Source organism: Macaca nemestrina, chromosome 18, assembly GCF_043159975.1.
Source record: "Macaca nemestrina isolate mMacNem1 chromosome 18, mMacNem.hap1, whole genome shotgun sequence".
In the NCBI taxonomy this organism is placed as follows: Eukaryota; Metazoa; Chordata; class Mammalia; order Primates; family Cercopithecidae; genus Macaca; species Macaca nemestrina.
This window is the reverse complement of record NC_092142.1, coordinates 3,077,139-3,100,717: the sequence shown is the minus strand read 5'-3', so window position 1 is coordinate 3,100,717 and position 23,579 is coordinate 3,077,139. Positions and strand designations below refer to the sequence as shown.

The window sequence follows — 23,579 nt, the reverse complement described above, 5'->3', positions numbered from 1 at the left end:
AGGAGAGGTGGACATTGACTTGAGGTATCAGGACTTCCAAAAAAAACATCACTTGAGCCGGGCGCAATGGCTCACGCCTGGAATCCCAGCTGCTTGGGAGGCTGAGGCAGGAGGATCACTTGAGCCCAGGAGTTCAAGACCAGCCTGGGCAACGTAGCAAGACCCTTGTCTCTTAAGGAAAGAAAAAAAAAAAAAGGCCCTTGTACATGGTCTCTAGTCCCCCAGGATGGGGGTATGATATCTGCTGGAGGCAGGTGAGGTGTCCAGGCGGAGCAGCATGCAGGGATAGGCTGTGCAGCTCTGATCCAGTGGCCCCAGCCAAGCTAGCACCCCGTGGACTGCCCGGCTCTGCCCCGGTCATCGACTGAGAGGCAGAGCCCCGAGTGAGCCGTGGCGGCCAGTGGGGCTGGGCGGCTTGGAGAGGCAGCACCTTGGTCCAAGCGACCCGGGTTGGCATTTCCCTGCATCTTAAGACCATTAACAGCTGCTACGCTCATTCATAAATACACAATTTTATTTGCTATTTTCAGGGGAAACTTAGGCATTAAACTGTAAGCTGATAAAATACAATACCTAAAAAAGTATAAAAGTATAAATATCCCCTCAGAATAAATTTTAGTGAATTAAGTCTTAATATCTTTAAATTAAAAAAACCACAAGCCTATCTACTATGTCAAGGTCAAAAGTCAAACAACGCTAAGCGGCCAGCAGCTCCCCAGAGAGGATGCCCAGGAGCCCCAGCGGCCGTCGTCCTCCCGGGCTCTGCTGGGGAGGACAGGGTCGACCGTGGCTAAGTCTGCCTTCTAGAAAGGCTTTTATAAATTGTTTAAGCCAAACATGTAACAACATACAAGAGACCTTACAAAAACGAGGAGGTAAGTCCTAATGCTGGAGAACTGGTTAATCAGGTGACTGGCAAAGAAGAGGATGAGGCCTAGGCAGGAAGTCTCCAGAAGCACTGGAAACCAGACAGTGTCAGAGCCTCTGACCTGCAGGCGGGAGGCCGGTGGTCAGTCTGCACAGCGCCCCTTGGGAAGCCTGAGGTCCGGAAGCAAAGCGCTTGGAGCCTGCCCTGCACACCAGGTCCCCAGACTCTGACAGGTCCCCACAGCCAGCTGAGAAAGGTCTGTTTTCAAAGCATGCGGGCAGCGGTTTCTAAAGGAATCCCAGCAGCTCCCACGGCATGTCGGGCAGAGCCCGTGCAGGTCGAGTAAAGTCCCAAACATCCCAGAAAGAGAGGAAAGGCTGCATAGTTACACAAAGAAAATGAGAGAGCGGCGAGAGAGAGGCATTTGTGATGCTCTGTAAACATCCCGAATTTTCACCGTGACCCAGACCTTCAGCTCCAGAAGCCAGTGGAAAGGCCTCCAGCTCAACCTCTATGCCAGGCGCAACAAGGCACTGACAGGCGCCAGCTCCCCGTGAGCCCGCAGTGGGAGGGACGAGGCGACACTGCTACCTCACGCTAACGGGTGGAACAGATCAGTCTGCACGCAGCAAGCCCTGTGGGCATTTCCAGAGTATAAACACTGGGGAGTCTATCCACACGGAAAAGGGGTACAAAGTTCTCTCGCCTGGAAAATACAAATTGAGAAGCCTTGACTATCCCAGGCTTGGTCAGGCGGGGTTGGAGCCTGTGTCAGAAGAAGGCCCAGCCTCGGAATGACACCGGGAAGTAGTGACGACGTAGAAGCCACCTGTGTCAGGAGCTCTGCGAGGTTGAGAGAAACCAGCGATCCCGCCTGGGAGGCAGAGCAGACTCCCTGACTGAGACTAGGGCCTGGCGGTTGGACCAGAGGCCACGACGCGCTGGACACCGATGCGGCTGCGGCCGCTTCCTGCCAGTGAAGCCCAGGCTGCTTTTCCAGACTGTGTAGCACCAAGAACGCTTCCTTCACACCATCTTCAGTATTGAGCGGGTTGACTGGGAGCGTCTGCCTCAGTCCCATGTGGCACTTGGAAAAAACAGATCGAGGCCCCCCCGAGAGGCAGTGCCCACCCGGCCGCTGCGCTCCCCCCACCTGGGGACGTCTGGCCTTGGACAGCTGGGCCCGTCTCTCACCACCCACCTCAGAGGCAAAAAAGGATTCACACCCAGATCTCTAGAAAAATGATCAAAAGCAGGTTTCTTCTCACAGCCAAGCTTCCTGGACATGGCAGTTCATTACATCTTGGGAAAACGTAAATCATTTCTTCAGCTGTCAATACTATGTCCCTTACATCCTTGAACCTCGTTCTTGCAAAATCTGAAAAACACCAAATGCATAAAATGAGGACTTGGGCCCTGGGCTAGGGAGGTGGCCCTGACCAGGCGCCTGCTCCAGAGAACAGAGCCCACAGGCCTGGGGTCAGCTCGGGGGGCCCTGAGAACCCAGCAGCACCGGCCAGGCTCTTGGGGACTCAGCTGGCAGGCCCAGGACCTTCACCGGGGTGACCGGCACATCTCCAGGCCCCACACAGGAAGTGCTCACTGTGCACGGCAGCCCCTCCCAGGCCCACCCAAAAGTGCTGACTCCTGGCCCTCTCACCCACTCAGTCCTGGGTTTCAGACATGAAATGCAACTCGGCCCGTGGGTCCCTCAGCAGTCCCCGCTCCCCGATTGTCTCCCTCCGTTCCTCTATGCCTACTGCAGCCCCCACCCCCACCCCGACACCCAGACCCTCCTGGAGATGCCCCTTGCCCAAGCCCTCGGCCCCGCACCTCAGCCTGGCCAGTCCACCTCGTATGCCGGCCCCTCCCGGCTGCCCCATGGAACACCGGCCAGCCCTCAGAGGCCTACCCCAAGTGCAGATCACGCTGTGGGGACCCCTCCTCATCTGGACCACGGCAGCCCTGCAGAGTCCACCGCCCCTCGGCCCCTGCCCTCCCCACCCTCTGACCTCCTCAGAACTCTTCCTTGGGGTACCCTCCCTACTTTCCTCACCAGCATCCAGGAACCCCCCGAGGCCACCCCCAAGTCGGCCTGGGCTCCCCTGAGAACAGGCTCAGGTGCTGGTCAATGCCGCTGAGCTGAACTCCCAAAATGAGCCACGGCAGCCCCAGAGACCATGTGGAGGGGAAACCAGCCCACGCTTCCGGGCAGGGAGCTTCGGAGCAAGCCAGCCTCACTGTGCGTGGCCCACAACGGCTGTCTCCATGTGTCACGTGAGGGCTGCGAAACACCAGGTGGGGCAGCAATGCCCGGGCCCTCGCCGGGCACAGCCTCCCAAAGGTCACTGCCATGCTGCACTGACCAGAAAGAGGGCAGTGGTGAAAGGTGCATGCCGCCCCAGGCTTGTTCCGAAGGCTCCCGGAGGCCATGTCCCCTGAGCTGCTCAGCCTAATTCCAATACTCCACCCCCAACGGTGCACCTGAGGCTCAGTGCCCTGGGCCACTTCCAGCTCGAGGCTCCCACTCACTCTCCAGTGCCTCGGAGGAGCCCATCCCGCAGGCCAGCACATCCCTGGGCCAGGGTGATACCCAAGTTTACTGGGATGTCTGGAGTTGACTCAGGGAGACAGTGCAGCTCCCAAGCCCCCACCAGCCCTGTGTAAAACTAAGCAGCGCAGTGGACAGGCCACGAGCAGCGTGGCATCGGAGCATCCGGGAGCCCCAACAGCTCCCTCCTGATGCGGGCAGGAGACCCCCTGGAGACCTGCAGCCAAAGTGCTGGCCTTCACCCTCCCAAGACTGGCCGGGGCAGCACTAGCTACTCTGTCTACTCTCACCCCAGGCTGAGACCCACGTCTTCTGGACACACTCTCGCCCTAAGCCATCTTCCACAGGAAGGCCCAACTGCAGACACCAACCAGGGGGCCCTTGAGGCTGTACCCCATGGCCAGGCACCCCACAGGAAGGCAGGCACGGGTGGCTGAGGAGCTTGCAGGACACGCTGGTCTGGGAGGCTTGAGCACAGCAGGGATGCCGTGGGCTTTGGCAGCTGAGATCGGGGTCTGCTGTCTGCTGCAGTGGTCCTGACCCCTTGGCCCTGAGCCTGTGGCCTGAGCCAGACAAGATCACCCACTAGGGCTGCCAGCAGGAGTGGCACTCCCTGCCCAGCCTCCAGGAAGGGCTCTTGTGTTCGCGACTACTGACGTCCACAGCCTGGCCTGCCACAGGCACCCTCCAGTCATCCCAACAAACGCCCCAATACTGCCCCTGGGCGTCTGCCCCCACAGCAACAGCCCCACCGCCCCCCAGACAGTGCTATTTCGGATCTACAGCTGGCGTGGAGTGTGGAGGGCTCTTGTCAACTACGGGGCAGAGACAGACACACAGGGAGGGTCTGCAGCAAGGGTCAGCTGGGGCCATGGGGTCAAGGAGGCCACGGAGCTCACCATGACATTCACACTTAATCTGAGCCACTCCCTGGGTGCCCCTCGTCCTCGTCGTCACTCTGGCGGCGTGCAGCGTGCAGCAGGGGAGAAGACAGGCTGTCAGGACAGTGCGGGTGGGCGGCTACCCCGGGCCCAAACCCCCACACCCGGTGACCCTCCAGTGAGGCCACGCCATGAAGAGACACACAGGCTCAGGGGCTCTGCCACATCTCAGAGGTGAAACTTCCCTGTGTGAGGCAGCTGCATCTCGTGATCTGGGGCTGGTCCTGTCCCACCACATGCTTTGGGGCTGAACCCTGTCCAGAGGCGCCTGGCCTCCGGCCCCACTCCTGGCAGATGGCGCTAGCTCGCAGATCTTGGCCTGATAGGAGGGCCTCTGCTGCCTGGGCTCTGTGGACCCCACTGCATTGGCCCCACTGCTGCGGGAGAGAGGGTGGGGCCCTGGGTGACAGGAGGTAAGACTGGGATCAGCCATGGTGGCAGGCGGCGGACCTACCCATCGAGCGTGGCTATGGAATGGAGCCCCAAAAACACCAAAAACCCCCTCCTCAGCCGCCCGGGCACTGCTCGACGCCGGGGGAGACCCTGGCCTCTGCCCAGGCGCCCGCCCTTGCTGATCTGAACCTGTCTCTCTGTTCCTTGGGAATAAACAGCAGCCCCGAGTTCAAGCGCTCTGTGAGCTCTGCGCGTCCTTCTAACAAGTTCTTGAGGGGCTGGCGTGGGAAGCAGGTGTGCTCATGTGTGGACCACCTTCGCCTGCAACAAGTGCAACCCCTTGCTCCTGCCACCGCTGACTGAAGTGTGGACAGCTGCCCAGCAGCACCAGGCCACACATGCTGCAGGGACACCAGGGACGAGGGCCTGCAGACCATGCGGCCTGTGCAGCCCAGCCACACTCGGGTGCCCCCATCACAGTCCTCCAGCTGTGGCCCCAGCAATTCCCCACGGCCTCCTGAGGCCCTGGCCTGAGCTCTGCCTCCGGGGCACTGCTGACACCACCCCCATCAAGAAGCCACCACAGCTGCCCCACTTCAGAGCAGGTATTTTTGGAAAATGAAATAGGGCCACATTCTCAACCACAAATGGATTTGGGGTCATGCCTGGAGCTTCCTCACAGTACAGAGCGTGTCCTTTCTGCAGCTGCCAAGCCACCTGAGGGATAGGAGCCCAGGGGAGCTTGGTTATAAAAACTAAGCTCAGAAATAAAAAACTTCTAAAAATAAAACCATTTAGAAAAGAGCCCTACGACTGCTCCAAGAGGAAGAGAAGCGCCTCCCTGTGACTGAGCTCCAGGGGTTGCCTCCTAGGCTTGAGACTCAAATGGAAGAGCATCTCCAAGCCTGGCAGTGAAACCCCAGCTTCCACCCTGGCTGTCACGAGCCAGGGCCTGTCCTAGCCCTATACTGCCCCGGCCTCGAGGAACAGTGGTGGAGCAGGACTGCCCTCTGCCCACAGCAAGAGGGCAACCGGCGGCCAGCAAGGGAGGCTCTGGGCCAGGACAGTTGCCCGTGGTGGAAAGGCTGCAGTGACCGGGTCACAGGCCTCCAGGAGACGTGCTTGGTGGCCCCGCCCCTCTGTTCCCAAAGGCATACCTCCAAAGGCCGACTCGGAGAGGCTCACAGGGACAGTCCTGGACTGCTGGTGGCTGGCCAGAGGCCCCCAGCCAAGAGTCTGCGGTTGCCCAGGTGTCCCTGGTTTAATGCCACCAGTTAAAAACCTTCCAGTTCTGGCCTCTCATGGCACCCACTCAACATCCTTTGCCAATGCCCCGAGCCTTCACCCCAGGCTGGCTCCCCACAGAGCCTGCCCCACCACCCAGGCTCTCCCAGACCCATGCAGACCCCAGCCAAGGGCTCTCCAGCCACCACCTGGCTCTGAGGTCCGGGAGTCCTGCCAGGAGGAGCTGGCCCAGGCCAAGGCCGGATTCTGCTCAGATGGTCACATTTGTCCATCTTGGAGTCTCAACCTTAAGAATGTGCCCAGAGGAAATGCCACCAGAATGGGTCACCTGTGGGCAGGGCCACGGGGCCAACCTGAAAGCAAATGAGGCAGGGGTCCCTGAATTTCACCCCAGCTGCCTGCCCCACAGAAAACAGAAGGGCCTGAACCCCCGCAGAGTCTGCGCCAGTGCTGCCAGGCTGGGTGCCACACAGGGCCCACTCTGTGCAGCCTGAGAATCCCAGGGCCTGCAGGACACCCTCCTCTCAACACAGATGAGGCCCAGACAGTGGCTGAGCCAGGGTGCCCACCCCTGCACTCAGGGATGGCCCAGATCCCTATGCCAGCCAGGCCTCAGCGTCCCAAGTCCTCACTCACACAGCAGAGGCTGTGCCCTGGGAACAGAGAACCCTGGGTCCCCTGAGACACAGCCCTCAGTGGCATTCCTAAGAGCACAGCCCCTGCAGTAGGCCCAGGGGCCCCTTCCAGGAGCAGCTGTGTGTGCAGGCTGGGAGGTCGCAGGAGCTTACTGGGAGCCTGTGTTGACAGACCCTGTCCCACGGGAGACCATGCGTCTGACCAGTCAGCAAGGCCACAGGGGCGGACACTGGGGGCTTGATGAGAATGGCAGGAGAGGAGGAAGCTCTGAGAGGGCAAGAGCCTTCCCACCCAAGCCTGCCCCAGGCCGGGGCCATCCCAGCTCTCACCTTGGCCTTCTCGCTGGGCTCACTGGCTGTACCGTATGGGGTGTTGTGCAGCTCCTTGGACACCACACAGAGGAACTCCGCCTGGTCTTCGTTCCCATAGTTGTAAGAGGAGCCGATGCTGACCAGCTGCAAGGGAAGACACAGCCTGAGATGCAGCCCATTGAAGCCTGAGAGAGATGCAGCCAGGCTGACTGGCCCAGGCTCAGGACGTGCCTGCCACTGCGAAAGCCGCAGCAAAGACTGCCGACGCCTGAGGAAATGGATGGAAAACAAAGCCCCAGAACGCCTGCACGAGCACACGTGCGGCACCCCCACACCATGGCACGGCACGGGGCGAACTCGTCCTCTGCGAGGACCCTGAGCTTTCCTTGGCGCTTCCAGCTGGGACAAAAGGGGCCGCTGCCCCAGGGGGAGGGGCGCAGAAGGGTCCCTGAACTGGGGTGGAGGGAGAGGGGCAGCGGGAGGAGAGTGGAGGGCAGCTCTGATAGCCTGGAGGGAAGAGCTTGGGGCCCGCTGACTGGACCAAAAGCCGCTGGAGGAGCTGTGCTGCCCAGGAGTTCGGCCAGGGTGGGTCTGCTGCAGCCTGCTGGGCACACCCTTGGGCCACTCCAACCTGCCTCCCTCCAGGTGACCAGGCAGGCCAGGCCATGCAGGCCCAGGGCCAACCTGTCTCTCTGGCCAGGCATCTGGCCCATGGCTGGCTAATCTGGGCCCCTAGGAACTTCTGTGCTTTTAAAGGGAAAATTAAAATGCAATATGCAAATCACAAAAAGCATGCCAGCAGCACACCACCAAGCCAAAAAGCAGCTGGGTGGCACTCACAGTTTGGCCTCACTATGACCTGCACAGTTGGACCAATGGCCGGGAGAGCAACCCGCAGTTAGCTGCTGTTCCTGTGCCGCTGGCGGCTGACCCAGTGGGCAACAGTGGACCCAGCCCAGTGAGGCGGCCACAGGGGTGCTGGCATGGGCCCGAGCAGCTAAGGGTATCCCTGGGAGCACTCATGGCCATGCCCACCGGAGCCCCTGTGTCCTCACAGGCACCCCAGCCACTTCCCAAGCCTTGTTCGCAATCCCCTGCTGACCACTGGAGACCCTAGGTCCGGTCTGGCCACCTCCCAGCACCCCGCAGGGTCCCACCCCACAGCCGGGGCAGCTGGTCAGCCCAGCAGCTTCCCTACATGAACTGGGAGAAGGGGTCGCCAAGGGATGAAGCGTGCCAAGCAGGTCATAATCAAGGAACGGGGAGGACACCCGTTCTTTGCAATGGGTTCGGAATCCACCCAGAAGCGCTAAGGGCAAAGACCTGAAGCCGCCCCGGAAGGGAGGTGCCCACTACGGGCAAGACACATCGCTCCCTCCCAGACAGAAAAGTCACAAGACAGCTGCAAGAAGAGCACAGGTGCCACATGGGGATAGCCCTGTTCACGGACTCCGAGCTGCTGACACAGCTTCCCAGGGCCTCTTGACAACGGGGAGGTGGGGCTTGCCTAGCAGTGGAGATTTCTGTTCCCATGGGAGCCTCTGGCACGATTCTGGTGAGGTCAGAGCATGAGAAACATGCAGCCGCCAGTGCAGGGCAGGGCCCAGGCTGCTGGTCAGCTGCCCTGTCAGCACAGAGACCCACAGTCACCCCGGCCCCCAGCCTAGGGGTTCAGGGTGGACGGTGGGATGCAAATGTCTTTGGCGACATTTTAAGGGGAGGCTCAGAGTACCCTACAATGTGATTATTTTGAAAGACTCAAAGGAAAAGGTAGCTTTCATTCAGAGGGACACTGGCTGAGCCTGTCACTCCCACAACCTGGCAGGGCCACTGGGTCATGGACAGGATCTGCCCCAGACAGAAGCAAGTGACAGAGGAAACTCTTAGGACAGGGAGGGCTGGGCAAGGTCACTGTCCCCACCCTCAGTGTCTGCCTAGCACCAGGAACAGTGGCAGCCAGGCCGTGGGCAAGGGTTCCCCACTCAGAGGCCATGCCTCATGTGTCCTGAGGTCCCCGATGACAAGCCACAAGGCCACAGCACAGTGGCCCATGCAGCACTCAGGTGGCTCCCATGGAAGCTGCTGAAGAAGGCACGCCCTGCACAGACCCATCAGACCCCACCCGCCACAGCTTGGTAAAGCAAGGTGGAAAGAAGGCACGGGGGCCTAGCAGCACCTTCCAGCACAGGCAGGAAGGGAGGCAGCCTGAGAAGGGCATCAGGGCCTCCATATGCTTCACTGGAGTGAGCTGTGGGGGACGGAGGCGTGCACTGAGTGGTGGGCTTGCCAGGAGGCTCTGGGGACACCAATCCCCTGGTCACACAGAGGTGCCAGGTGATGTGAAGAAAGTGCAGCGCTGGGAAGAAGAGGCAGGCCAGGGAGGAGGGAAAGGTACGGGGCAGAGCCTGAGACACCTCTGCCCACCACACTCGAACTCCCACGGCTCCTCCAGCGGAAACAGGGCGCAGGCCACTGTCGTGAGCACCCCCGGAACTGCAGGAAGACGCCAGCAGCGAAGTCTGCATTTCCAGGAGCACTGAGCCCTGAGCCACTGTGAGTACAAGTTCAGCTGCAGCATGGCTGCCGCCAGCCTGGCCACGACCCCTCACCTGCTCAAACTTCCAGCCGTCAGACATGGTGGACACCATCTGCGTGAGCTCCTCCTCCTGGCATTGCAGCACGCGGTACACATGCTTCACAGGCACCTGCAAGAACAATGGGCACAAGTAAGGGCGGGCCACCCATGTCCCGCTGCTGCCTGTGGCCCCAGCCCAGGTGACCCAGGGAGGCTGAGGTTCACTCTCCAGTTCTCAGCGCAGGGCACGAGGCCCAAAGCAACCCTGAGCACATCCACAAAATCAAAACACGCGGCCCGAACAGCTGCTGTTTTCTGCTTCCTCGTTCGCCTCCAAAAATATTTCTATTTCTAAGTTCCAAAATAAAATGAGTCATGTTCCTGAAATCCCAAGAGCACCTGTGGCTCCACATGACGACACGAGAGCGTCCATTTCTGCTCCGCACGCAGGAACCATGCAGCCCTGAATTCACTGGTCAGGAAAGGCTCTGGCAGGCAGGGCCCTGAGAGCCAGTGGCAGACAAAGCTCACTCCCGGCTACCAGAAAAGGCTCCTGAACTTGCGCAGCAGCCTGGACTCAGGCCTCCTCAAGGCTGAGCTGCTTCCCAAAACTCCATCCACCTCCTAATCCCCCACCTGCCTGGCACACTTGCTATGCCCCTCTAGGCAGCTGTGGTCCTGGAAGTGATGGTGAGCCACCAGGGCCACCCGCCTGCATGGAGCTGCTCCCCAGTGGGCAGGGCGGCCCCATGTCCCAGACACAGTCATTACAGAGGACTCCGGCTGCAGACAGAGCTGGATGGAAACACAGCAGTGAGAAAGGGTTCAGGGATCCTTGGTCCTTGACCTTAAGATGGTGACTCATGCCAGGGATGTATGAGTGACAAAGGCACACAGTGGCCTCGAGGTCACACAACCGAGTGCCTTCTTCTGCAAGACAGTAAGATGCTACTGTGTGTCACAGCAAGACTGGACTGCAAGGACTCTCCCACCTGCACCATTTCTCACCCACCTGCGTCATACGGGCAGGTAGACTGAGGCAGGGAGCACCCACACAGCCCGGTCACACAACAGGGAAAAAAGCAGGCTGGACAAGGTGACCCAGGGTGTGGGACACAGCTCCTGCCCCACAGATAAGGAGCCCCACCAGATCCCTCAGTGGTGCCAAGGGAACTCCAGCAGGAGGGGGAACTGGGCATGTCGCTAGGTGGCCAGTGGCCCTGAGCGGCCAGGCTAGGAGTCTCTGCATAGGGCCCAGGGCTCTAAGTGGACCGAGACTTCTGATGGCAGCTACAGCCACAGTGTGGCCCACACCCACTCCTGGTGCCTTCCCAAGGATGCTAAGCTGGGGCCGGGGCAGGCTCAGCTCTCAGGGACAAGACTGATGCCCAAGGCCCAGCAGTGGCCCCTCCACAGGAGGTACTGGGCACAGCCCACCAACAACCTGGGCTCCCCGGGCTGCAGAAGGGCTGCGCTAGGTGTGAGAGGTCTGTCTGTGGCGACTCGCCCCTCTTCCCAATAAAACCAAGGTCCTTCTGACGCCTGTGCAGATCCACATGACCCCTCTGCTGTCTCCCTCCAGTCATGCTAGCTGCAGGCCCTTGGCACCCTCTGCTCCCTACAAGATGCCATCCACCTCAGGGTCTCCCAGACCAGCCCTCATGGGGCCCTCCTTCCCTCCACGCGTCTCCCATGCCCAACTCCCTTACAACCATCCTTTGGGGGCTCCCAGAGGCTGGGCCGGGCAGGCTGAACGGATCCTTCAAGGGACCCTGGGGCGAGGCTGTAGACGGAGCTGGCGGGCACTGGGGTGGTGACAGAGGACAAGGGTCTCAGGGCAGGAGAGCCCCAGACTGCAGGACTCATGTGGGAGGCAGCCGATCGGGGGAGTAAGAAGGAGCCATTCCTTCACACCAGCCATAAAAGCTTCTAGCCTTAGTTATTTCTCTTACCTGTGATGTTTTGCTGTCTCGTTCTCTAATTTTGTCCTTTACAAGTTTTATTAACGAGGTGATATTGTAAAATTCTGCTTCCTCCAATACTCCTGGAATAAAGAAAAATAAATTGTCTATACTAAACCAAACGAAACCAAAGAATCCCCTGCAATGAGGACCCATGGCTCGGCCCACCGTGAGCTGCTCAGGCCCCATCCTAACAGGCTTCCTGCAGACACGTTAGCCCTGCGGGGTTCCAGGATTATGGGTGGAGGGGCTGTGGCGAGAGGGCCGACGTGTGGACTAAATACCTCCAGCTCAGGTCACCCTAGGCAACTTCGAGCAACCTCCAGTGGCCCACCAGGTATGGAGTCGCTGGTTACATGCAGCTCAGTGCATGCCTAAACTGAGGCCACGGCATGCAAGGGGTGGGATCTGGCATTTTCCCTCCAAGCCTGGAGGCCAAGGCTTCCTGCTGGGAACCTGCTCACTGCCACGCCACTGGGTGGGGTGCTGTGTGGGGCTCAGGCCTGCAGCCTTGTGCATATGTCTCAGTCACCTGGCACCTCAGTTTACCCCATTCAAAGGGAAGACTGTGCCTGGCTGAGAGGGTCACTTCCAGCTCTTCCCAAAGTCTGCCATCCTAAATGTGCCGCATTTAGGGACTGCACACCTCCCTTAAGAGCCTTAAGAGCAGATTCCACAGGTCTAGCCTCAGGGCTTCCTCATGGGTGGTCTCCAGACGAACCCACACATGGGACATGGCAGCTCAGGACAACACCCCGCCACCTACATAGCACAGAGCCACACAGGATAGAGATGAGAGCCTCAGAGTCACAGGCTTCCCAGCCCTGCACGGGTCCCGCACAGCCCCCTTGCCCAGCACCGAGGGCGAGTGGCCGTGTCGGAGGCGGGTTAGAGGCGGGCCAGCGAGCCCAGGCGGTTTGTGTCTAGCGCCTGTTTCTGAGCCAATCCCACTAGGGGCAGACTGAGATAAAGTGAAGCCTGGACTCAAACGGCTCCATGGCAGAACACAAGGGGCTGCCCAGGCGACCAGAGAGAGCGCATATGAAAGATATTGCCTGCCAAAGAGACAGGAGTGGGCAGTGTGGGTCACAGTCTCAGAGCGGGAGCAGGGCTGGGCCACAGCTCCCGACACCCCGCGCCCCGCGTGAACTCGGAGGAGGCAGGCAGATGCCGAGGCCCAGAGACCCAGAGCAAAAACGGAGTGAGGCGCTGCTCAGTACAGACCGATGCACAGACACGGACGCCGGGGAGCAGGGCCACGCCTGCACGCAGGTGCCCAGAAACCCTCAGTCTTCATGGCAAGGTCTCGGGCTGTTCTGAGCCAAGCCAGCACTACAGCACACAGGCAGGCCAGCCTGGGCCCACGCGTGTGGGTGCCGTCCCTGCACCACCACCACTCAGAATGGAACACGGCAGCTGGCAGCAGCAGGCACAGTCCAGGTGATGGCACAGAGATACCACCCTTGGGCTGTCCCTGAGGGAGAGCAGGCCAGGGAACCAGGGCCCTGAGCCACACCGTGGGCATCACCGGGCATGTGCCTCACACACCTGCTCAGACCACCTCAGTCACAGCAGGGAGGAGCCCCTCGCCCCCTTGTGTCGCCAGCTGGAGCCTGCACAGAGGGAGCCCTCCAAGGAGCTGCAGCCGGGGAGGACCCCACAGTCACAGGGTCCCCAGACCTCCCTGTCCGGCAGCTGCGCCGCTGCCCGTGGCCTCAGCACCAGAACGTAGGCCCCAGCTTCAGAGTACAGGGCCTGCTCCTCCCTGGGGGCCCAGGCTGCAGGCATCTGCGTCTTAAGTGGAGCCCGTGGCACCTTTGTCAGGCCCTTGCCCCCAAAGCTAAGGCACCTATGCTCAAAAGTCGGCTTACCTTCCTCCGCGAGGTCTTTGTTAATCACCAGTTTGCCATGTCTCAGGTAGTTCAGCACGGGCCCAAAATAGGTGGGGTCTCTGTCGATTAAATAGGCACCTGTTTCGTCCTAAAGAGAGCAGAGCACGATGAGTCCTCCGTGAGAAGCCGACACTTCCTGCAGGTCCACCAAGGCCCGGTCACATCAGGAGGCTTCAGAGGCACCAGGTGACCCAGGCCTCTCCCCAACAGACCTGAGCCTGCGGCATCTCAGGAAACCCCTGATGGTGTGGCCACGTCCTGCCACCTACAGCCTAACCCTGACCAGCCACCATCCCAGGTCTAGGTGAGTTTAAGTCTCTCTGTATGGAGACAGCCTGGCTCTGTGTACTCCAAGGTGAGGCCACTGTGCCCTGGACCTCTGTCCTCAAAACTGTAAGACCTCTAGGAAAACACACATGAAAACGTCACCCAGATCCTCTGGAGGCTATCGGCCGCTCTGCACCCCCGCCGCCGCCCCAGTGCCTCCAGGACAGCGGGCTTCATATGGGGCCCCTGCCACACTACACTCCTCCCACGTGGTTCAATTCTGAGCCCCACAACCTCTGGGCCTATGTAGGACACATCCAGACTCTGTGGACTCGGCACACTGGGCCTGCAGCTGCCTCCACAGCCCTCTCCCAGAGTGACACTGCAGAGCCCTGCATGGCCTGCCCTGAGACCACGTAGCCCCTAGAACCCAGCTGAGCCGTGGGGCACCAGAGGCTGAAGGGTGAGCAGCAGGCTGAACCTTTGGTGGGAAATTCCAAAACTGGCTCCTCTGTGGCTGGCCTTATAGCTCTCCGGCCATTTCTTCCCGTGGATTCCTTCTAACTGGTGTGGTTCCTTGAGAAACAGGCCCTGTCTGGGCAGAGGGGAAGGTCAGGGACATCCGCGCCAGGGCAGGGAGGCAGTGGCGTGTGGAGGTGCTGCTCTCACCACTGCACTCTTTGAGTGCTTTCAATGGGAGATTTCCACATCCACAGGAAGTGCCAAGGTCTTAAACCAGGACCTCCAAATCCCACCAGGGTTCAGGTCTTGCTGTGGCCTGACTCGCTTCCACACATGTAGGCAAAGGTCTTGGTGCTCCCAGCTCAAGTGAGTCACGTGCTCCAGATAGGCCTAGCGCGTGCGGGGGCTACTCGTGGCGCCAGCCCAGGCCCCGACAGTGCCTAGCCCATGCGCAAGGGCCTTGGCAGCTCACTGCTGGTGTTAGGGATGTGGCTCGGTAGCCTCCACCCTGATGCAGAAACAACAAAAAATTAAGGAACATGGGAAAATGGGAAACACAAAATCATACAAAATTCAGGATATACTCCTAGGCTCACGGAGACAAAGGCAGCAAGGTCACCTTGGGGAGGTTTAGAACAGCGCCTGGGCCAACCTAGGCAGGGCCCCTATCCTGCCCATAAGGCCGGCAGCAGGGCCTGCCCAAGCCCCCACAACACAAGGAAGGAAAGATGCCCCGGCCTGGTCACGCCTCTAAGTCTGGGATGAGGAGAGGCCACCACGAAGCCAGCGAGATGCTGCGGGCCGGGCGTGGGGGCGCTCTTCTTCCTGGCTTTCCCGTGCCTTCCACGGCTCACACAACCAGCACAGGCTGCACTTGATTTTCGGGAAGGTTCATGGTGTTTTTTTTTTGTAAAAGAGCCATAATTAAGACTGTTTTCTTGATAAGTCATTTCCCTCGTCTTCCCCGCATCTCACTGAATTGGCATCTGACCTACTTGTGGCCAGGCCCAAGATGGCATTGAGTGGGCCCAGCAGGCTGGGCTGAGCCACCCATCTCCAGGGGTCCCAGCTTTCAGCCGGAGCCACGGGCCGTAGGCCAGGCAGGGCAGTTTCCAAACCACAAAGGAGAGGGTGACCCTGGACACGGGAGCACATGGGAGGCAGCGCCGAGCCAGGGCACACACAGCCCTGGGAGATGGAGAAAAGACCCCGCGGACAGAGCTGACTGCTTGCCCACTCCCCAAGTCCACAGGGCAGCTGCAGATGGACATCTGGTCAGGAAAGCAGTGCTCAGAGTAGTCTGGTAACAAGCTTGGCCACTCTGTTCATCTCACCAGACTCTGGCTGCAGCTCTCCACCATCCATGCTGTTGCCCAGCAAAGCAGCAGGGGCAACGTGGGGGTCCCCCAGCCTCTCAGGCACACGTCCCTAATGCAACCAGCAGCCTTGAAAATGGCAGTGAAGGGCTGGGAATGCTGGCTCACGCCTGTAATCCCAGAACTTTGGGAGGCCAAGCCAGGCGAATTACCTGAGATCAGGAGTTCAACACCAGCCTGACCAACATGGCAAAACCCTGTCTCTACTAAAAATACAAAAATTAGCTGGGCATGGTGGAGGGTACCTGTAATCCCAGCTACTAGGGAGGCTGAGGCAGGAGAATCGCTTGAACCCAAGAGCCCCGCTGCAGTGAGCCAACATTGTGCATTGCACTCCAGCCTGGGCGATACAGCGAGGCTCCGTCTCAAAAAAAAAAAAAAAAAAAGGAAAACCGCAGTGAGGAATGAGGGTGGAGACTGGCAAACTCTCACGCCAGATGCTGAACGGAACATAACCCTGCTGCCGCCCACTGCTCCCGCAGCTCCCGGAGCTCCGCACAGAGGCTCGGTCAGCCCTGCGGCTCTCAGTCACTCCCAGCGCTCGGAGACACGTGCCACCAGAGGGGACGAAATCAAGAGGGGGAGGTGCCCTGAGCCAACTCTGCCAAATTGCCCCACAGAAATCTAGACGTGAAGGCATAGAATTTTCTGTGCACCAACATCCGCAATCAACCTAATTAGAAATACTGAGTTTTTACTCTGAAATTATCCGATCTCGCACACAAAAGCTTCACCACTACTCTCTCTTCTGTTTTGTTTTATGCAGATGTGTGGTGTCTTTGGCCCATGAGAGGCCTTTGATGTCACCAATTACTAATGGGGAAACTGAGGCCAGAGAGCAAGGAGGCTTGTCCAAGGCACCCAGATTCGGAGAGCGGGGGGAACCCTGCGCCCTGATCGCCAGGCCTGCTGCCTCCCCACTACCCCTCCCTTCCATTGCTTCTGGGCCTCACCCAGCACAGAAACTGGAATTTGGGAGGTCCGTGCCCCACGCATGACTCAAAGCTTAGTGAGAAGCAGACATGTGTGGACTCATGACCTGGCCCTTCACACGAGGTCCAGCGGCTTCTCTGGGAAGAAACATGCTTCAGGTGCACCACAGGGGGTCTTGCCAAGCTGAGGTCGCTGCAGGGTCCTGCTCTGCTCGGCAGGAACTGGAGCCCTCTCAGAAGCAGGGGTCTCAGGTTTCTTGAAAGAAAACTCGGGGGCTGCCCAGGAAGCCCTGCCCTTCCCACAGCACCAGCACCCAGAGGTGGAGACACACCCTGTGGGGGCCTGTCCTGCTAGGGTCAGCCAGAGCTCTGGGTGGCAGCAAGGAGACTGGAAGGGAGAGGCATTCCTGGCCATACACACGGCCTTCAGCGGCCTCTGGCGCATCACCAAAAGCTGACAGGGCTGAGTGTGGCCAGAAGTGGACGTTAACAGAAATTAAGTGCGGCTGGCTGAGTGTGGTGGCTCACACCTGTAATCCCAGCACTTTGGGAGGCTGAGGCAGGCGGATCATGAGGTCAGGAAATCAAGACCATCCTGGCTAACACGGTGAAACCCCGTCTCTACTAAAAATTCAAAAAAATTAGCCAGGCGTGGTGGCGGGTGCCTGTAGTCCCAGCTACTCAGGAGGCTGAGACAGGAGAATGGTGTGAACCCGGGAGGCGGAGCTTGCAGTGAGCCGAGATCGCACCACTGCACTTCACCCTGGGCGACAGAGCGAGACTCCGTCTCGGAAAAAAAAAAAAAGAAAGAAAAAAGTGCAGCTGCAGGAAGAAAAAAGCGTTCTTGGCATACTCTTTCTAAAAGCTAAGTACACTCACATCTGTAATTTCAGCACTTTGGGAGGCCAAGGTGGGCAGATGACCTGAGGTCAGGAGTTCGAGATCAGCCCGGCCAACATGGCAAAACCCCGTCTCTACTGAATATACAAAAATCAGCCAGACATGGTGGCTGGTGGCTCGTGCCTATAATCCCAGCTACTTGGGAGGCTGGGGCAGGAGAATTGCTTGAACCTGGGAGGCAGAGGTTGCTGTGAGCCGAAATCACCCCAGCCTGGGGAACAGAGCGAGACTCCATCTCAAATAAATACATAAATAAATATTTAAAAATAAAAACCAAGTATAAGCATGAGATGAAGATTGCCAGGCACAACCTCTCCTGACTGCACTGGCCTGGCACCAGGTACGGGGCGGGGGCACCACATCTGTCATCTTCGGGAGAGGATGTCACCCTTACTTTACAGAGGAAGAAACTACAGCTCACAGGGACACGAAATCACCCCAAGTCACGAGGCAGGCCCGGGGTGGGCAGAGTCCAACCCAGGCTCCCCAACTCCAAGGAAGATGCTCCGTCACACCAACCCCAGGCCAGAATGTTCTAGGTGCTCTGCAGTCCAGGGAGAGCTGCCCAGTTGACGCCCACGGAGAACAAGCACATCCTGGGAGAGAGATGGCTTGCTGGCCCCTCCGCTACGAGGACCCCTCCCATGGTGCCACGCAGGCAGGTTCTTCCCCAGCCTTTAAAGACCATGCCTGGGGACTGCTGACCTGAGATGTGGAGGGGGGATCTGCTAAAAGAACCAAAGTGCCTACGAGAATCTGAAAAGGAGTCCCTGGGATGCCTGGTGGCTAACAACAGGGCTGGGGAGAGACCAGGCAGCAGGTGCCCCATCACAGCCACTGCTCTCTTCTCTGACCGGGGACCAGCCCTGGCGAGGCTTTAGACCTCACTCTATCTTGACCTTTCAGAGCAAAAACGGCCACACACAATCCGTAAGCAAACGGGCATCTCTGCATTCCTGTAAAACTTTACTTGCAAAAACAGGCGGGTGGGCCAGTTTTCTGACTCCTGCTACACCAAGACTAGTCACTGCCCTGCTGGACGACAGCCACTGAAGGCTGCACCTGCAGGGCCAGAAAGAGGAACTGCCCAGGCAGCGACAGCATTTCCTCCCAGCCACCCGCAGAGGTCTGCAGGCGAGAAGGCCGAAGACCACAGGCCCGTGTCAGGTGCCCCGACACAAGCTCTTCTCAGAAAGGCTCAAAAGTGTTTTCTTTCATTCTTCCTAGCTAGGACTGAACCCAATAGAAATGTTCCATTTCATCACCAGAGGCGAGTCCTTTTCTCAGGAATTTATGGCACTGACTCGTGGCCTAAGGTCTAAAGGGCTTCAGATGAGGCACCTGATAAAGAGGTGAGCACAGGTTTGCTGAGGACCAGCACCTGTTGCAGTGGGGAAGGAGCCGGGAGCCCCCAGCACCGCGGGGACCATCGCTCACGTCCAGAATAGAAGATGACTTGTGGTCAGAGCAAAGAACATGCTCAGAGCCACATCCTCAACTGAAGTGTGAAACCAAGTCCATCACCGTCGCACACACCCACTCACGGCCTCACACTGAGGCCGCCGCAGCTCTCACCAGTGCTGGCTACACAGAACATCATCTGCCATCCCCACTCGACGTGATCCCCACTTCTCTTGCCAAGCGGCTTCAAAGACAGTACTCCAGCCCACAGCCCATCACTGAGCCCTGTCTGAACAATTCCTTTCATAACTTTCCACCCCCGAGGTCTTGCCAACACCAAGTACACTGTTAGAGGCACCCTGACTGCCCCACCCCTCAAAGACCCATCTGATGCCACCACATCTGCAACCCTCAAGCCGGGACACGGGCCCTGTTCAAAGGGCAAACGTTCACGTGCAGTTTTCTCCAGGGCCGCCTCAGCTGCAGGAACCGAAGCCTCCCCAAATCCTCCTCTTTCTGAGTGGTTTCCAACCCTAACGCAGTAGTGTTTCCTGTTTCCCTTTAACTCCTGAAGTATCTCCACACTAAGGCAGGGGCTGGTTTAGCTGGAAACAACAAACTCGACTTTGTTTCCAACAACGCCTACGGGCCAGGGATCGTGCAGTACAAGAGACCTAACCCAAATGAATCGAGTCTTTGGGAAGCCACATTCCACCTGGCCTGCCCTTAAAGACACCATGGAAGAGAAACATGACAGAGCAGCAGATGAGCAGATGCTGAAATGCACAACACAGCCACAGTCCTGCTGGGGGAAGTCCCAGGAGGAAGTGAAAATTCACATCGGGCTGTCTAGAAAGAGAACTTCGTGGCAGCCGTGGGCCCTTGGAACAGCAGAGTAAGGGCTTGGGAGCATGGAGTATGGTGGGTGGTGGGTCCCGAGCTGGGCTCTGAGGACTTGGTTGGGGGCAGTCACAGCCCAGAAGCTTAGATGTGGGGCCAGAGGGCAAGCAGGTCAGCCTCTTGATGTGTGTGGCTTTCATCACCCTCCCTAACAACCCGTCTGTCAAGAGCTCCCCTCCCTGCCAGATAGGATGCTTTAGCAGGGTGCTCTCCCAACCTCTCAGGCACCCAAAGCTTCTACGGTTTCTTGGGAATCCTCCCCCTTAAATCTCGCCATCCAACTCCTCTCCAGACCCCCACATTCTGCAAGCCCAGGTGCTCACTCCACACTAGTCCAATAATCCAGGCAGGGACTCTTCCACCAGATTCACGCTTAAATCCAACTCTAGGAATATTCTTTCATGAAACTCAACTCTGAGGTCAGAGCTTAGAGATCTTTACAGGTGAAGCAACATCCTGCTTGTCTTCTATCATGTAATTAATGGCCTCCCACTCCTGACACCCCTTCCCCTCCTCCTCAGATTCCTCACTCAGGATTTAATTAGGAGGAATCTCCTGGGACATTCTTTCATCAGAGCCACAGGAGACAAAAACTAAGATGAAGCATTTTACACATTTCCTCATTTGACGAAAAACACTTTAGTATTGGGACTAATATGAATTAGCACTACACTTCTGGCAAATTATCTATCACTAAAACTAACCTTCTTCACTACAATTATTGTTTATTTATTATTATTTTTTGAGACAGTCTCACTCTATTGCTCATACTGGAGTGCAGTGGCGCAACCTCAGCTCAATGCAACCTCCACCTCTCGGTTCAAGCGACAGTCCTGCCTCAGCTTCCCGAGTAGCTGGGACTACAGGCACGCGCCACCAATCCCAGCTAATTTTTTTGTATTTTTAGTAGAGGCAGGGTTTCGCCATGTTGGCCAGGCTGGTCTGAAACTCCTGATCTCTGGTGAACCACCCACCTCGGCCTCCCAAAGTGCTGGGATTACAGGTGTGAGCCACCATGCCCGGCCCCTACTCCAACTATTTTATGAGACAGACTGTACTGCTACTTTACCTTCATGTTCTGAGTTTCAGTTTTACCATTTGGAAATCAAACCTGGTTAAATGGAGGATGATGAAAAGAGCAAGCATAACATAGATATATTATGCCTCCCCCAAAGAACTGATTCCTACAGTAAAGCTTTTTTTTTTTTTGAGACAGAGTCTTGCTCTATCGTCCAAGCTGGAGTGCAGTGGTGTGATCTTGACTCACTGCAACCTCGGCCTCCCGGGTTCAAGCGATTCTTCTGCCTCAGCCTCCGGAGTAGCTGGGACTACAGGCACCTGCCACCACACCCAACTCATTTTTTGTATTTTGACTAGAGACCGGGCGTCACCATATTGGCTAGGCTGGTTTCCAACGAGATCCACCTGCCTCGGCCTCCCAAACTGTTGAGATTACAGGCGTGAGCCACCGAGCCCAGCCCATAATTTTTAACAAAATCTTAAGGAACAGTAAAATAAAGGGATGAACCACCTTAACTGTGCTAAAGTTAATCAGCTCTGAATCAAGTGCTCCAGTGCTGAATAGATAGACATTGCCTCAAAGAATCCAATGAACAAGAGCAATTTAAAATCTAATTTCACATACAAAACAGGAATGCTTGAGTAGAAAGGCAAGGGAGTGACCACTAAGCCCTGCTATTTAAAAAGAAAAACCAAACAGTAAAACATACACCCACCCTTATGAGAGGAAAATCACAGCTAACAAAAGCCTATACTGTCATTTCCTGGGAGTCAATTCTCTGAGGAGACGGCTTGGTCAAATGAGCAATGGAAACAGTTGGAAGTTGTGGGGAGAGACAGGAGTGTTGGCATCTCAAACCCTCATTTCTACCCACAAGGCGGCCTTAGCAGTAACTCCAGATTCTCTTTTCCTGATCATGGTCATGCCATGCTGAGAATGGTTTCAGTCAGGCTTCTCAAACTTGAAAAGGGATCCGAGTCTTTCTGGGAAGGCTCATGCATGGCAAATGTTGGCTGCCACGGCACAAAGCCAAGTGCAATCATGTAAGCTCAACTGACAGACCCAGCAAAGTTAGTGTAAGGCTTGTGAACTGCCTTGAAGAAACAGGCAACATCTTCTTCAAACACGTTTTTTTTCTAAGTTTCAATCCTGCACAACTCCCAAGACACTCTTCCTCGGCTTCACAACTCTTAATAAAGGTAATAAAAGGTTTCTATTGCCATCTGCCCAACAGCATGAGCATTTCGCTTGATGAAAGACAAGCGGCAAACTAACCTGGAAATTCCTGTCTTTTTGCGAAGACAGTGAGAAAACTAAGCTAATCAGAAAGCAGACTGAAAGATTCCCTACCTGGCTCTTCCTGGACAACCCTAAAGCAACCCTTAACATGAGCAAAATTCCCTTCGAAAAGTCATACTATATACTACGGACGCATCTTCTAAGAGGTGCTGAGTGGGTGATACGTGCTGTGGATGGAGAGGATGGAGCGCCAACTCTCTAAATGCAAGTCACCGGGAAAAAAAAGGGCCGCCCATGTCAACCCCCGCGCCAGCGTTAATTCAAACGTCCAGAATGTGAAAGGACAGAGCAACGCAAGGGTTCTGTTTCCAGAGCCAGCAAGTATCCTAGGACAGAGAAGAGAAGGCGTTCACACACCCTGGGCAAAAGAACCTACTGAGAAAAAGAAAGTAGAATCACAGCAAAGTCCAGGATCTGGGAAGCCTCCTCCACCGAAAAGCAAAGAGGGCAAGGAAGAGACACCCCAGGGTGAAGCGACTCAGGATCCTCCAAAGCAGTGGACTCCAGGGCGCCATCCTCGTCCTCCCCTCCCAGAGTAGGGGGTCGGGGGAAGCTGGGGACCAGCTGGTGACAAGGGATCGCGGGGTTCGAAGCCCGAGGAGAGTCGCCCGCTCCCGCTGAGGTCTCCTCTGCACGAAGCAGAACGTGTGCGGTAGCCGCAGGCCGGGATGGCCAGGACCTTCCGGGCTGGCCCGCGCGGCCCTCACCTTGTCCGAGTCCAGGTCGGGGTCGGCCTGGCACAAGCGGTACAGGAAAGATTTCGGGTCCCGGCACAGCGTCTGCCTAGTGGTGAGGAAGTAGGTGCCACCGACGTTGAGCCGGACCCACTTGGACACGCTGCCAGGGCGCTGGGCAAGGGCGCCGAGCCCCGCGCTGCAGCGACGGCACAGGCCGCCACCCAGCCCCGCCCCGAGGCCGCCCCGGGCCGGCGGCAGGAGGTCGCAGTGATTCTCCGCCATGATCCCAGCAAGCCCCGCCACAGCTCCGTTCCACCGGAAGCGTCCGGCTTTTAATAGCGTCCTCCGAGTTCTGTCCCGCCCACAGGTCCGCCCCGGTAGAGCGCCCGCCCCGGCGTCACGCGACAAGCGGAAGTTCCGGTCCGGAAAAGCAGGAGGCTAGGCCCGCTTCCGGCGGGAGCGCAACCGGCGTGGTCTGGGCGCCAATGCTGACAGACTGCGGTGGCGACCTGCCTCGCTTTCCCACAAGCGGGGTGAGCGCCTGACCCAGACCCTAGCCTCTACCCACACCGTGACCCCAGCTCATGCACCGGTCGAAGGAGGAGCCACACCAGCAGACGTCTACACTCTACATGCTTTTTATTACAAGACTACCGGATATACGAGGAAAATTGATCATCTGGTAACTACCCCTGAAGCACAAATATTTGGGGGGGAAAAAAGAGTAAACAGATTCATTAAATGATATGATTAAATCATTGACCCAATACAAAATTTATATAATAAGGGCAGGGCCTGGTAGCTCAAGTCTGTAATCCCAGCACTTTGGGAGGTCCAGGCGAGCGGATCACGAGGTCAGGAGATCGAAACCATCCTGTCCAACAGGGTGAAACCCCGTCTCTACTGAAAATACAAAAATTAGCCGGGCTTGGTGGCGGGCGCCTGTAATCCTAGCTACTCGGGATGCGGTG

General features: G+C 57.6%; 1 protein-coding gene across 2 annotated transcripts; it reads right to left on the bottom strand.

Annotated features, from left to right (window-relative positions):
* Positions 1-611: 611 nt before the first annotated feature.
* Positions 612-22,917, bottom strand: LOC105485791 (potassium channel tetramerization domain containing 5). 2 transcript variants are annotated; one of them, XM_071083957.1, is made up of 7 exons: positions 22,639-22,915; positions 13,353-13,461; positions 11,473-11,564; positions 9,555-9,650; positions 6,964-7,089; positions 4,319-4,377; positions 612-2,246 (listed from the first exon to the last, which is right to left on the bottom strand). In XM_071083957.1, exons 1-6 carry the CDS (start codon positions 22,888-22,890, stop codon positions 4,333-4,335), a joined length of 720 nt encoding a protein of 239 aa, XP_070940058.1. In that variant the 5' UTR covers positions 22,891-22,915; the 3' UTR covers positions 612-2,246; positions 4,319-4,332. The 2 variants fall into 2 exon arrangements, with proteins under 2 accessions (XP_070940058.1, XP_070940059.1); XM_071083958.1 differs by lacking the exon at positions 4,319-4,377 and having other exon boundaries at positions 22,639-22,917.
* Between the last annotated feature and the right edge of the window lie 662 nt (positions 22,918-23,579).